Source organism: Sinohyriopsis cumingii, chromosome 1 (genome assembly GCF_028554795.1).
Source record: "Sinohyriopsis cumingii isolate HCF-2022 chromosome 1, ASM2855479v2, whole genome shotgun sequence".
Classification (NCBI taxonomy): domain Eukaryota; kingdom Metazoa; phylum Mollusca; class Bivalvia; order Unionida; family Unionidae; genus Sinohyriopsis; species Sinohyriopsis cumingii.
The window spans coordinates 175603723-175619892 of NC_142961.1; the positions used below are offsets into that span (position 1 = coordinate 175603723).

Below are 16170 nucleotides of genomic sequence, written 5' to 3' on the forward strand. Positions count from 1 at the left end.
CCTGATCCTGACTTTTTTAAACTGCAATGCAATAGGTTCCTTGCTCAAAATAAAAACCATTTGTGAATTTTACTGAAAACAAAATTGTGTAAAACACCAAAATGTCTTTATTTGGATCAGTGTAACACTGACCTCAATTCTATCCCCAGCTAGCATGCTACTCTCTCAACCAGGACATGTCTCATTTCACTTTACCAATGAAATGGGAACCACAAACTCAAACTCGGTCAAAATTACCAATGAACCTCTATGTCAAAATTATATTTATGCCAGACAGTCACTTTACTATTTTTTTTTAATGGTTGCATGAGTTACAGCAAATACTGTATTGGATGAGAGAGGGAATTATCTACACTTGAAAATTGCATGCTATGATAACTCAGAACGAAAACGGTTTTAATATTGCCTCATTTATTTAATTAAATTACTCGTTTATTTGTATTTTTATGATAATTTATTAAATTTTAATTTATTCACATCCTGATTATTTTATGTACATATTGCCATTTTGCAAAGGGCTTTGTCTGATAACGACCGTTAAGGGAGGAATTGGTCATGTGGTAAGCTGATGCAACGTTAAGGCTTAGTCATTGGCTAACACTTGTATACGGGTGTTGTATACGTACCTTGAATTGAGAGACAACAGGAAATTATGCAAGAGGCTATTATTAGCCTCTTTACTTGCTGCCTTCAGGGGGTCTTGTTGGAGGCTCACATGGGTGGGCATGATCCAAACGTTTCCTATGGGTTGCCAATGCTATAGTCAGTGTGATCAGAAGGCAGCAGTGTACCACTTCCTGATGCTTTAGTCAATGTTATCAGAATGCAGTAGTGTACCACTTCCTGATGCTTTAGTCAGTGTGATCAGAAGGCAGCAGTGTACCACTTCCTGATGCCTTAGTAAAGGTTATCAGAATGCAGTAGTACACCACATCGTGATGTTTACACTAATTTCAATTTAAGCCATAACCTGGCATACAGTGCTTACATGATGCATACATTATGCTGGAGAATTTCATGGATAAAATAACGACTTACATTAATAATAATAATGATAATGAGGACTTTATATAGCGCCTAATCTTTAGAAGCTCTAAGCACTTTACAACATTAGACAACACCTATAAGATAAAAACATATAATAATGTTATTACAAAAACAAACACCATGAAATTAGAAAAAACATTAAAAAATAAAAAACATGCTGAGAATATTTCAGGTAGGAAACATTATTAGGTCTTTAAGTTTGTTCTTGCAGTCGAAATAAGTGAGTTTTGAGAGCCCTCTTGAATGTGATCACTGTGTCTTTGTGTCTAAGTTCAGTGGGCAATTCATTCCACGTTGCTGGGCCCTGGTATGCAAAAGAACACTGTCCATATGACTTTGTTTTCATAGTGGGAATAATGAGTATACAATTGTCAGAAGAGGAGCGTAAGCATCTTGCTGGTGTGTACACATGGGTGAGATCGGATAGGTATGTTGGACTAGAGTCCGACAGTGAAACATAGCACAGAGAACAGATTTTGTGTTTGATTCTGGATCAAATGGATAGCCAGTGTAGGGTACAGAGCAGCGGGGAGGTGTGCTCTGATCGTGGTACTCTAAGTATGATACGAGCAGCTGTGTTTTGAACTTTTTGAAGTTTCTGGAGTAGATATTGAGATGAACCAGACAGAATTGAGTTACAATAATCCAGTCTTGAAAGTACTAATGAACACACAAGTGTTTTAGTGGCATCAACTGAAAGATATTTGTGAATTGAGCTGATGCATCTCAGCTCAAGATATGCAGCCTTGCATATGTTCATGACATGTTGGTGCAATGTGAGAGTACTGTCCAGAGTAACACCTAGGTTTCGTACTGATTGTGTGAATTTAATGTTAGCATTGCTGATATTTATTGTTTGAGGTAAAGGATGTGAATGAGAGAGTCTTTTTGTTGTGATCAGAATGGCCTCAGTTTTATCATCATTCATCTGCAGCTTCTTACATGTCATCCATGATTTCACATCAGAAAGCAAATTTTTAGTAAATTGTGTTTCTCCGAGAATACTTACCCGATCACATTAACGTTAGGGATATAAGCCTGCTACCTCTCGAATCCAGCCCTACTAAAAGACGAAAATTCATCTTTTCGGTCTATCTAATATAGACCAAAGGGCAATAACTCTTGCCCTTACCTCCCCTTGCCACCGCCAGGTGTCACTAGTTTTTTAAGCTGAGCGATATATATTATGCAAGGATGCTCGCATAGCAGGGTGGTTGGGAGGGTTTTTAAGTAATGTGATCGGGTAAGTATTCTCGGAGAAACAAAATTTACTAAAAATTTGCTTTCTCCTTCAAAAACGTTCCCCGATCACATTAACGTTAGGAGAATAAGTAATAGGAGGAGGGAATGCTGAGCATCCTACCTCCACCCCAGGTACCTTCTAGGGAATGATGGCTGGATTCCCCATTTGAACGATAACTCATTCTCCTAATTTCATCAGCAACACAGCCTAGGGTCACGTGATATGTGACCCCTATATACAGTTAAGAAGATAGTTATTGAAATCTTCTTACCTACAAAATTTCACTGGCGAATCCAGCGAAGCTGATAGGCTGTGCTGATTGTTTTAAATGGGTCTGGTGGTCATCTGGGCTGCCGACACCGGACCTACCAGATTCAAGGTTTGCCTCTGCGAAGCCAAATCTCTGAGATAAAAACTGGAGAAGGTTGACTCCGCATGCCAGCCAACAGCTTCTATTATATCTCGGATCGAAACATTGCGTTTGAATGCCAGGCTTGCCGAGATTGCTCTAATCTCATGAGCCGTAGTCTTCATGAGGCGACTCTGATCTTGTGAGACCTCAGAGTACACTGAGCGTATAATCCACTTCAGCCATGAAGCAAGGGCTTGAGGGGTGATATCCCATTTACCAGCTTTGACCGGAAGAAAGAGGTGCTTACATGTGTCCCAACATGCCTCTGTGCGTTTTAAATAGTGCTTGAGTGCATGAACAGGATCTTGCATGGCTGCTGCTCTTGACTTATCTATGGAAGAGAGCGAGCGAATGACGATTCTTTGATTGCCAATGGATGGTAACCTATTTTTGGCTACAAAGCCTGGTTGCGTCAGGAGGACCACCAAACCATCTGATCTGAACTGAAGAAAGTTCGGGTCACTGGAAAGGGCATGTAACTCGCTCACCCTGCATGCTGAAGCTAAGGCTATCAAGACACATGTTTTGTATGATAGTAACTTTAACGAAGTGTGGGCTAAAGGTTCAAATTTGTCTGAATTGAGCCATGTTAAAACCCAGGACAGATTCCATTTTGGAAACAGGGTGAGGGATTTTGGTCGATTGAGATCAAAATTGTCTAAAAGATCTGATAGATCTTTCTTATGCCCAATATCACATCTACCATGATGGCGGAATGTGTCTGATATCATGGAGCGGTAGCCTTTGATAGTAATTGGGGCCAACTGTTTCTCCTCGAAAAGCCAGAGAAAAAAGTTGGCCAGTTGAAGGATTGAGACACTCAAAAGGGACGATGTTATTGATATGGCACCAGTCCCTGAAAACACGCCACTTTCCCTCGTAAGCATTCAGAGTGGAGGGCCTTCTTGCTCTTGAGATTCTCTCCACAATTGAAGGTTTAAATTGTTTGTCTCGCAAGGCTGCCCGGACAAGAGCCAAGCGTGAAGAAGGAGACAGTCCGGGCAGGGGTGGAACACCTGTGACCGCGGTTGTTTGAGAAGATTTGGGCTGGTTGGAATCTTCCTGGGTAGATCTATCGCTAGATCGAGTAGATCGGTGACCCAGGACTTGTTCCATCTGAGAGGGGCAATCAGAATCATCCGACAGTTCTGACCCCTTAACCTCTGGATTATTTTCGGTACCAAAACCGTGGGAGGATAGGCGAATGCCCACAACTTCTCACAGCTGATTGACAGAGCGTCAACGGCCCAAGCCTCTGGGTCTGGAACCGGAGAGATGAAGGTGGGCAACTTGCGATTCCACCTTGTCGCAAAAAGATCGATCATCGGACGCCCCCAAAGTGTGCAAATCCAAAGAAAGACTGATCGATGGAGTGACCATTCCGTGTGAATGACTTGACCTTTCCTGGATAGAGTGTCGGCCAAGACATTGAGTCTGCCGGGAATGTGTCTGCTTTGTATGTTGATGTGGAGGTTGTCGCACCAACGTAGAAACTGCCAGATCAGAATGCACAGGTCTAGTGATTTGGTGCCCCCTTGTTTGAGGAGGTAAGTCACCACCACAGAGTTGTCTGACATAATGAGGACAGTTTTTCCTGAGAGTTGATCCTTCCAGAAATAAAAGGCATTGATGACAGCCCTCATTTCTAAAAGGTTGATGTGGAGAGGCCTCTCCCCTGGCTCCCACGTGCCAATGACTGTAGCGAAGGACTTTTTCCAGTTCATGAGAAAGCCTGGATGATCTAAAAGTGCTAAAAGATCGTTTCTGCCTTTGAGCAGAATAGAACTTACCATATGTTTCTGGAGGATGTCGTCCAAGTACATTGCCATCCCTGTAGATGAAGTCGAGCGGAACAGGGTGACAATGCAATCCATAACCTTGGTAAAAGCCCAAGGGCTGATGTTGAGGCCAAAGGGTAGGACCTGGAACTGATAAACTGCGTCGCGGTAAGCGAATCGGAGAAACTTCCGTGACGCGGGGTGGATAGGGACGTGAAAATATGCATCGGTCATATCTAGACTGACAGCATACTCGCCCCGCTGGATGGAAAGACGGATTGATCTCGCCGTTTCCATCTTGAATTTCGGTGGTAAAATGTATTGGTTGAGGCGACTCAGGTCGATGATCGGCCTCAACGTGCCTTTTGCCTTCTGGATAAGAAACAGCCTGGAATAAAACCCCGGTGATTGTGGTTTTTTCACAATCTCCACCGCCCGTTTTTCTATGAGCGACCGTATCTCCTGTTGTAGAAAGGTATCCTTCTCCCGATGAGACGGTACGTCTGTGAAGAGGGGAGAGGAGGACAGAGGAGGGGGTTGGATAAATGAAATCTGAAGCCCCTCTGAAATGACCTGGATCACCCAATCGTTCTGAGGAAAAAAGGTGGTCCAGTGGTCCTGAAATTGCAGGAGGCAGCCGCCCACAGGTAGGCTGTCCGTGGGTGGTGGAAAGGGTATGTCAATTTATAGAGTTAGGAGGCTTGAAGACGGAGAAACTTTGTTTCTTACCGCCTCTGTATGGTTGCCTCCTAGCTTGATTAGACTGTTGTCTCCTGGCATGGGGTTGGGATCTATACTGCACATTTGATTGTAAGGATCCCTTGTCCCTGGTCTGCCAACCATCCCTCCGCTGTGGCCGGGGCTGATTTTTTCTAAATGCCTGTGAGGGTTGGGCGGCGAGTTGGAGGGGCAGTTCCTGAGCTGTCTGCTTCCGAACTTCTTCAATTTTTCCTTCAGATAGTAAAGGCGACCCAAACGGAGTCATCCGTAAAGCCAGAGTATGATGGGGCTTGAGCGACATGGACCGCAGACATGTGTCACGTCGTATCAGGTCTAAGTTGGCAGAAGCAGTCAACACATCAGCCATGGAATGGTGAGCTGCCCTGTTAATAACTCTAGCGATCCAGGCCATCGCTTCCCAAGCATGGTCATTGTCGGATTTTTCTGCGAGTCGGAAAATGGCTAATGAAACCAAGTCTGACATTGAAGACGGCGCGACTATGTTCCGGACTAGCCAACACCCTATAAATTTCTTCCACTGCCGCCTTGAAGCCAAACTTAGTCCGTTCCATGGTTGGATCTGTGTATGGCTGATTTGCAGGAGTTTCATCACCCTCACTGTGTGCTGAGTCGTGTTCTGGAATAGCTTGCATTTCTGGATAGAGCATACCAGGTGGCACAGATGACGCGATTCCGTCATCCTTAACACTGTCACTAACTCTCCCTTGTGGATAAGCCATGAACATATGGACGGCCGGCCCTGCCGGCTGGTTTGTCTGGCTTGCGGTCAGCCTGAATGTTGGCAACAGTCCTGCTATCACTGGTACCGGCTGCTCCAATCGCCTGGCTGGACGGACAGATTTCTCACTAAAATCTCCGCCATAGTATTGGTATGTTGCTGGCGGTACAGCTTGACGGACGGATTTATCACTAAAATCCCTGTAAGTCATATCTGGTCGGACCGTTTTAGCAATAGGGTCCCCATGCTGGGACAGCTGGACGGCCAGTGACGTAGAGGTTGTATAATGAAATGGATCCGATGGATCTGGTAAAAACCCCACATGTCCTGACTTACAGGCCCGAAGGCCATGATAGGACATGCGGGGGGACTTACACCCACTGGGCAGCCTAAAATTGGGGGAACATTCCCCCAAAGAGTCAGAAAAAGCTGTGGAAGCGAGCGAGGGAAATAAGGGTAATATCTGGCCTGATGTCAATAGCTGTGTCGTCGTTTCCTGGACCAAATGACGCATCTGTTCCAAGGTGGACTGTTGTACCCTGTCAACATTATTTTCCTCCATTGCTGCTGATGTTACTGTGGCTGACGGTTGCAAATGACGAACTTTAGGTGGAGGGGGGACCCCAACGTCCCCCACAAGGCTCACAATGGAGGCTGTCTTTGGATGTATACTGAGGACATCAATGCTATCTTTCTTCGACTTATTCCGTCTATCCCTCCCTTTTGCTGCCTTCTGGGCTACATCAGCCCACGTCTGCTCTGTCCAAGTATTACACACGCTGCATGGTATAGATGATGTACACTTGGTACATACAATACAAGAGTCATGGTTGTCTTCTTTTACTTTGAACTTTTTGCATTTCATGCATTTAGTTGACATTTCTACTAAAACGACACAAGAAAAGAAAACAAATCACAAATTAGCAATTCAGCATGTCATTAATTCGCTAATACCACAACCGTTACTAACGGAGTAAGCGAAATTAGTCAGTGTCGCGTTAACTCTTAAATGACAACACGAGTTCAGCGATAGCATGTGTAACATGGTCTTCAGTAGACGAAATCCATAAGGGTGACAAAGTCACTAAATTTTGAATTTTTTTTTTAAAATAATGTATACAACCTGTAGAAGAATGATTGTCCGACGCAATAAATCCAAATGTAACTTTGGATGGTCCAATTTAACGCTAAGACGGCTTGGATTGTTTGGAGGTATAATGTACGTGTTATCCATACAAGCGAAGCTTAAAAACTAAGGACACCTGACGGTGGGAAGGGGAGGTATGGGGCAAGAGTTATTGCCCTTTGGTCTATATGAGATAGACCGAAAAGTCGAATTTTCGTCTTTTAATAGGGCTGGATTCGAGAGGTAGCAGGCTTATATCCCTAATGTTAATGTGATCAGGGAATGTATTTGAAGGAAAAATGCAACTCTCTACACCTTGGATGGTAGCATCAACTTCAGTTGGGTGGCTAGATTTGTATATTTGGGTGTCAGCAGCGTACAATTGGTGAGACACTGGATGAGGATCTATGACACTTGACAGCGAGTGAGTATACAGAATGAAGAGAACAGGTCCAAGAACAGACCCCTGTAAAACACCACAACATTGATCAACTGGGCTGGAGTGTATTCCATTTGCAGATACAATTTGTGTCCTGTTGACCAAGTAGGACTTGGACCACAGTAAGGCTGTATCATGAATAAGCCTACAATACAAATGCTTAAAACTGATCTAAACTGTGATTAACAGTCAATCTAATTGGCAATTTTTTCCCCTTGAATTTAATCTTGTCACATTTCTCACATGTTTACATATTTTATTGAACTGCAGAAAGTTTTAGTGAATATTATTTATTATAAATGGATATGTTCTGTGCTTTTTAAAGTGAAATGGGTTATAAATTGAGAACTTCTTTTGCATTTTTTTACCATAAAATTAGGCACTATACTGCAAAAAGAGCTTCTAAATATACTACATTTTGTTTCCAAATCAATTCATTCACAACTGAAAAGTCTAAAATGATATATAACTTAGTAGAAACCTGTATCTGAGTAAGCTTAGAGCTAAGAAAAACTGTCACCAAGTCCAAAAGCTTAAAATCTACCTAATCCTACCCTCAGTCGAATTGCATTGTTATCATTCTTAATAAGGGACGGCCCTGTAAATAATACACATTACAACTTAATGATCTGATAAAAGTCAAAATCATGTAGATACTGATCAGAACTTACCCTAAAACATATTTTAGTATCCTAAAACCCCATTTAAAGACAACTGTGATATATTCTTCGGGAAAACATTGATATGCTGATAATCAGTAATATATCTACCAAAATCCACACATCAACAGTGATAAATGAATGTGATATAAGCAACAACCTGCCACAAAACATGAACCAAGATAGGAGATTGATGCTCGTGTCAAGGTATCTATGTAAGCTTTCCCTATTCTTCAGAAAGTGAAGCTAAAAATATGATGATTATCTATTGTTAAGATTTAATAAAGTTACAGATTACTGACTGACAGTGTAAATAAACAAGTACTTCATCAATACATTCAGATCTCTCACCATCTCGATTCCTTTATCTTGTATGAAGTTTCCACTCTCAAATGACTGTGCACAAGGACACCAGCCACATACATCTGCAAAGAATCACAGGAAGGACAAAAATTTAAAAAGTAAAACTAAATGTGTTACTTTGGGATTTTTTCTATAGAGTACTTATATTTTAACATTTTTAAAATGATACTTACTCAGTTTTATTTAACCATGGTCACGTATAGCCTATCATGTGCTGAAAAAATGGCGTTATACCAACAACCGTCAGACTGAATTTTGAAGCATCCTTAAAACTTTTTAGGATACAATTATAAAGGCAGTTGTAAGTTTTTAAGTTTACCAATAAATTGCTGAAGACTGACTACTAAAATTTTTCAAAGACCAAGTCAAAACTTCTCATAAAGTGTGAAAACTGCAGTCTCATACAAAACATTTTTCAACCTACTATATATATATATATATATATATATATATATATATATATATATATATGTATTTGCTTAAAAGTCGAAATGAAAAGAACATAGACCCTAATCTGCCATCGCATTATATGCTGCAAATATTGGATGATGTTGCTTGTTCTACTAATTATTTATTCCTTACAAACTGATGAGGTTTAGGCATACTAGCACAATTACAGAGGAGTTTGCACTGTACTTATAAGCAAGTATAGATTGTGTATTTGAAAACAGTCAAATACATTATTCAAAACTGACATTAAAAGACTGAGTTTACCATATATACTTCTTGTTAAGTTGTGTTAAACTTTAAACTTCATAGACCCTGATCTGCCTGTGTTGTGTGTTCTACTAATTACTTGTAATAAACTGCATAGACCCTAATCTGCCTGTGTTGTGTGTTCTACTAATTACTTGTAATAAACTGCATAGACCCAGCCCTGTCATTTTATCATAATACAGCAGATATGAGTCAATACAGTTTGCAACTTACTTATGAATATCTCCTGGTTCCAGTAACGTTTGATGTTCAGAAACTTGTTCAATGTCATGTGGCCTTTTGGAAGTTTTTCGTACAGCTGGAATTCAAATTCTGTAGAAGAAAACAAAAGGAAAAGTCCAAAACTACACAAAAAGGAAAATTTGTCAGTGGAGACATTTACCCTTATATTAGAAGTATGAATTAGACTTGTAAATATAACAAACTTTGTGTGTGTGTGTGTGTGTATATAATAATGTCAAAGCTTTCTCAAAGGATAAAATATTTTTTAAAATCTGCTTTAAGTAAAGGGAGATTACTTTTACAATCTTTTTTCTGGAATGATATCTCCCAAAGTTCTATGCAGATCCAGTCTGGACTGACTAAATCTATCATTAAATGTACCTGTTATAATTTATCACCTGATTATCTGTGCCGCTAAGGTTTATAAAATTATACAATATTTTTCTATCTTAAAATGTTATAAAACTTCACGACATAATAAATGAGATTATGCCGGGGAAAAAATTTATTTTGCATTGGCTGACCCCAAAAATTTCATCCCAATGGTATAAAAAAAAAAATAACAAAAAAAGTCATATAAATATAAATGTTTTAAAAAACACAAATACCTGCCAACCCAAATTTTAAAACCAGTGCAATAGGAAAAAATCCTGTTTTGCATTAAAATGCCATGTGAGATGCAGGTGTTATTTATGAGGCATATAAATGGACCTGAAAATCATTTAATGTTTTATGTAGTTTTTATTAATCAAATGACAATTTTTCACCAAGAGATAAATCTAATTCCACAGGTATAATCATTTCAAATAAAATTGATGGACCCCAATGAATAATTTCAATCTTTTGTTCACCAAGGTTCCCAATATATTGAAAATATTCAACTCTGTTGAAACTTGAGGAATGATAAGCTATTTCTGACATAAATGTACCATCTCTCCTGTATACCACTCCATTGGAAATTAGTCAATACACACACTCAACTATCCTGTATACGACTCCATTGGAAATTAGTCGATACACACACTCACACTCAACTATCCTGTATACCACTCCATTGGAAATTAGTTGATACACACACTCAACTATCCTGTATACCACTCCATTGGAAATTGATACACACACTCACACTCAACTATCCTGTATACCACTCCACTGGAAATTAGTCGATACACACACTCACACTCAACTATCCTGTATACCACTTCACTGCATATGATGGAAATGAGTATGACTCACACTCAACCATCCTGGATACAACTCTAAAGACCATGATGGAATGAGTAAATGTTACTGACTCACCCCCACCTCTCCTGCATACCAATCCAATAGCCATTACAGAAAAGTCTTTGATACTGCCGCTATAAATATATCCTCACCTCTCATGCGTACCAGCCCTGTGCCTGTGACTGAAATGAGTCTGTTCCTGGGTTTATAAACTGTAACCATGAAACTAATTACCTACAGCTGCATGTGGAAAAGGGCAACAAATCTCACAAACAAATGTTGAAAGCACATTGACTGGTTAATATGTACAACTTCAAATGCCCATGGTATACAGTGAATCAGTTTCATTTTGTTGGTCTCAAATATTGTGGTTTGTTTTATATTGTTGTTTGCTGTAGTTTTGGTTTTATCACCATTTCTGAGTGCACAATAGGCTATACATGGCAGAGTGCAAAACTGGTGGAGAAAGAACCTGGGAAAAAAACGGTAAGAACCACCAACCCATGGGAAGCTACTGGCAAGCTTTCTCACATATCCTCATTTGCCAAGCCTGTGACTCAGACCCTTGCAGATAGAGGTGAGTTGGCAGTGAATGGTAAAGGCAAATGGTTCGGAACACCTGACCACCCTGGGCCCCTGTTTGCTTTTTTTATAAAAAAAATACTTTACTTAATTAATAATCTGGATTTATCATTAAGAAGAAGAGAAATCAATATGTACAGCTTCTGATGGCCATGGTATACTGTGAATTAGTTTAGATTTGTGGGTCTCAAATTTTGCATTCTGGTTTTTTTTAAATGCATATTTATGTGTAAATAATGTGGATGAATAATAATTTGTTTTTAAGTAAGCAACAAATCATGATAAAACAAAAAAACAATGTATATATCTCTCTCTATGAGTTTACACAATCATTTACTTGTACTCATTTCTGAGCAAATTATCTTCAGCCAACTGGACTAATTAGTAAGTTACTCTTTTCTAACACTTAGAATACATGTTGAGATATAAATAAATAAAGAAACCAACATCCTTTTGCAGACATTTAGAACCAAGTAATCTTAATGCCACTGCTGTGAGAGAATGTGGTGGTGCTCTTTCATATTTTCAAAGAACATTGCAAGGATGCATGGAACCCACATAATTACTATCTTCGGACTACAGTACATGTACCAAATATGACAAACAACCATCAATTACTACAAGAGATGTTTCATTCCCAAGAATGTGTCATATGCTGCAGGAAGCTGTAAGATGAAAAAGGCAATACCATCAATTATCTTACAAACTAATGTAGCAGTCTGCCTTGATGTAACAATACCTATGATCAATTATCTAGACAAAAATAATTTGAATTTTAAAATTACTTAATTATTTAGTGTCAAGCCAGATTCTTCACATCATGCTGTATATATTGTACATAACAGATAGAAGGCCTCAAGGTAGATTAGTTCTGTAACTAATTGAGTTACCTTCTCTAAATAAAGTCTTTATAATTATTATTATTATTATTATTATTATTATTATTATTATTATTATTAATGTATCATAATGCCTAAATGTGATAGTACCTTACATTAATTATCCAAACTAATGTAGCATTCTGCCTTGATGTAACAGTACCTTATCTCAATTATCCTAAAGACTAATGTAGCATTCTGCCTTGATGTAAAAGTACCTTATATAAATTATCCTAAAGACTAAATGTAGCATTCTACCTTCATGTAAAAGTACCTTATATCAATTATCCTAAAGACTAATGTAGCATTCTGCCTTGATGTGAACAGTACCTTATACCAATTATCCTAAAGACTAATGTAGCATTCTGCCTTCATGTAAAAGTACCTTCCAAGCATTCTGCCTTCATGTAAAAGTACCTTCCATCAATTATCCTAAAGTCTAATGTAGCATTCTGGCTTCCTGTAAAAGTACCTTCCAAGCATTCTGCCTCCATGTAAAAGTACCTTCCATCAATTATCCTAAAGTCTAATGTAGCATTCTGGCTTCCTGTAAAAGTACCTTCCAAGCATTCTGCCTTCATGTAAAAGTACCTTCCATCAATTATCCTCAAGTCTAATGTAGCATTCTGGCTTCCTGTAAAAGTACCTTCCAAGCATTCTGCCTCTATGTAAAAGTACCTTCCATCAATTATCCTAAAGTCTAATGTAGCATTCTGGCTTCATGTAAAAGTACCTTCCATCAATTATCCTGAAGTCTAATGTAGCATTCTGCCTTCATGTAAAAGTACCTTCCATCAATTATCCTAAAGTCTAATGTAGCATTCTGGCTTCCTGTAAAAGTACCTTCCAAGCATTCTGCCTTCATGTAAAAGTACCTTCCATGAATTATCATAAATGACTTATACAGTATTCTGCCTTGATGTGAACAGTACCTTCCATCAATTACCCTAAAGAATAATGTAGCATTCTGCCTTGATTGAAAAGTACCTTCCAAGAATTATCCAAACAAACTAATGTAACATAATACCTGCTCTACTCTCCTCTGAATCACCTGGCACAAAAACATCCTGAAAAGACAAAATTTGAAGCAAAACTAAAAAGAAACATGTTATAATAGAGAGAAAGTTTATATAGAAACAAACTCCACAACTGCAAGTATTTGTCTATGAGAATAGTTGCTGTTTTTTAAAAAGCAATTTAACATCACAATATATTCAATGCAAGAAAAAAGGTTACTCAATAATCTAGTTTTATGTAGAAATGTAGCTGTTGGGGTTTTTTTGGAAGGTTTTGGTTGGGGTGTAAAATGAGCCTTAATGATGTAATGCTTATTTTGCAATTGCACTGCCTACCTTTCCCAGATGGAAATCACCCCTATCTGTATAAGAAAATCCCATCCCCCCTGCCACTGGATAGAAAGTTCTGTAAGTGCAGAATTAGAAAAAAGCATCCCCAGACTGATCCATACATTATTGGCCTTTGCACAATAGCAAATGACATACTGACCTTTATAGTATAAGTGGCAACTACTTTAAGTCTGCATCAACTCTGGCCAATTTTTGTGCCATAACTTTTGGCCCCAAGAAAACATGCCTTGCTCTGCGAAGCAAAGACCAACCATCAAAGAAGAAAGCAGGTGAACCACAAAAAAGCAGCTCTAATAACATCCTCCAGTGATGAATAAGTTAGACAAGCTTATAAGGCAGCAGAACTTGAACTTTAGAGGCTTTCAGCTTCATAAATGAATGGTTCCTCTCAATAAGGGACTGATGGGTCTTCATCATGATGACAATCCACCTGGAAATGGTGGATGCCAAAAATATTAACAGAAAAGTTAAAAGCAAAAAAAAAGGATGCCTCCAACCATTTTTTCTCCAATTTAGAAGTGGGCAAATAGAACAGTAAAACTGTATCGCAGCATAAGTGTATCTTAATCCTCTCAGTGCAGACACAACGGAGACTGGGAATCTCTTTGCGGAGTGGGGTTATCAAAGGAAGCTGTAAACAAATTTAAAGGGTAAAGTTCTCAAAAGAAGCTTCAACAATTCATAGGGGGAAATAAAGGAATGCAATCACAGACATCCTGTCCACTGAGGGCTATCTAAATGAGCTGAGCAGTGGAGATCCTGACTTTTGACATTATTTTGAATGGTGGGAAAACAAAAGCAAACATGATCACACTGATATGGGACCAGAGTGACATATCATGGAGCTTATATTTCAGGCTCATTGTGAACAAATCCACCAAGTGCCTTTTCTACAGTCTGAAAAGGGCTCTGTTATGGACAGGTGCAGAGACCATTCTATTAAGACTACCATGCTTCTCATGGACAGGATGTCTGCCAGGATATTCTTCATACCAGGGATATGATGAACTCGGAGGGTAAACCCTTCTAAGGATGCTCAGTGAAGGAGGCTCTAAACCTCCATGCAAAGAGAAGAATGATGTATGTTCCTCTGTCACCTGAGGTATGCCACAAACAACTTTTTGCGATCACACAATAGCCCCTGACTTGTAGCCTAAAAATACTGTCCACATTTTCAAACTGTTTATGTGTAGGGCAGTTTCTTCCAGAGACCAAAAACCCTATCAAAGAATCTCCCCACCCAAAATCTGATCCATCTGTGAACAGATAAGAACTGGATTCTGGGGAATGCATGTTGACTCCGGTCACAAAACAGTCCACCAACTTAAGTGGTGGAGAAATTCTGATCCTAGAAAAATCTGAGCTGTCAGGGAATCCCTGTGCAGATTCCAATTTGGCACAAGGAGAAATTGGAGGCAGCAAAAGTGCAAACTTTCCTGGGGATCCAGACAGAGTGTAAAGTTCAAGGTCCCCAGCAGGGAAGAAAAAACTGAGCTGTTAACTTATTCTCAACTTGCACGATTTGGTCTGCTATGACCTGAGGGACATTAACTAATCCACTGTACCCCAAATATACAAAAGCCTGAGATGGAACTAGCTCTGATTTCTCAAGTCTTGGAATGAGTCCAAGCCAGGTCATTATGGACCAGCAGTGAGACAGACCTTGTTTGAGGGACTCTGGAGGCTGCTGTTTAAGCAAGGAAAAATCAATAATCAGTTAAACTGTTTGGTTTCTGGATACCAGTAAATTTGGGAGCAGGAGGTTGGAAATTCCACTGCACCTTTATGTAAAAGGATAAGAACCTCTTCTCGTAACCACACAAGATTTGACTGAGGGAAGATGGTGATTAACTTCATTTTCCACCTTATTGGAAGATCAGATAACTTAATCATAAACCAACTGAGTTGACAGGTGGGAGAATGCAGGGAACCTGAAGGAAGAAGGCACAGTCTCGGCCTGTTCTTTGGCAAACTCACTATGACTGACAGAATATGCTCATCCTGGACTGAAGCAATTTCTAACCTTTAGTTTCTCTGTTGAGGAGGAAACCTGGAGGTGGGGGGGAGGTATCCATGTCACATAATTCCTCAATCAAAATGATGGGGCTGCACATATTTTGACACGAGGACTAGAACATTTTTCAAAGAAAATTGTGTCCCCTCCACTTCTTTTTGACTCTACCACAAGCAGGCCGTGTGGGTCCATGACTCACAACACCAGCACTGCTATGAGGTCAAGGCCTGGGCATAAATGGTACCATTGATGGGAAGGACAATTCACATCCAGGGTTATCCACAGGAATTTGACAATTCACATCCAGGGTTATCCACAGGAATTTTACAATTCACATCCAGGGTTATCCACAGGAATTTGACAATTGCAGCCCAGGACTGCTTACTTTAAAAAAAGTTGCAGGCCCAGCAGCAAAACTTACATTCCCAATAGTCATACTATTCCCCCCCCCATGCAATAATTTTCTAACATGGCATATTATTGTCACATATATAATGTCACCAGACTGCTAATGCTCATTCATTATGAAATAGTATTAAAATAAAAATGAAGACAGTTGAAAACTGTGATAACTATGATTGTGATACCATGTTCCACTATAGCCATTACAATGACATTCTTTAATTTTGTGTGTAAATAG

At 39.5% G+C, this 16170-nt stretch overlaps 1 protein-coding gene across 3 annotated transcripts in view; it reads right to left on the reverse strand.

Moving 5' to 3' along the window:
* The window catches only part of LOC149808429 (uncharacterized), a 51031-nt gene that overhangs the window by 9893 nt on the left and 24968 nt on the right, over positions 1-16170 (reverse strand). For all 3 annotated transcript variants that reach the window (XM_089977045.1, XM_089977046.1, XM_089977050.1), the window contains exons 3-5: positions 13177-13216; positions 9457-9555; positions 8515-8588 (exon numbers count right to left, since the gene is read on the reverse strand). In XM_089977045.1, the coding sequence (XP_089833171.1) occupies positions 8515-8588; positions 9457-9555; positions 13177-13216 (213 nt within the window). The remainder of the gene's footprint in view (positions 1-8514; positions 8589-9456; positions 9556-13176; positions 13217-16170) is intronic.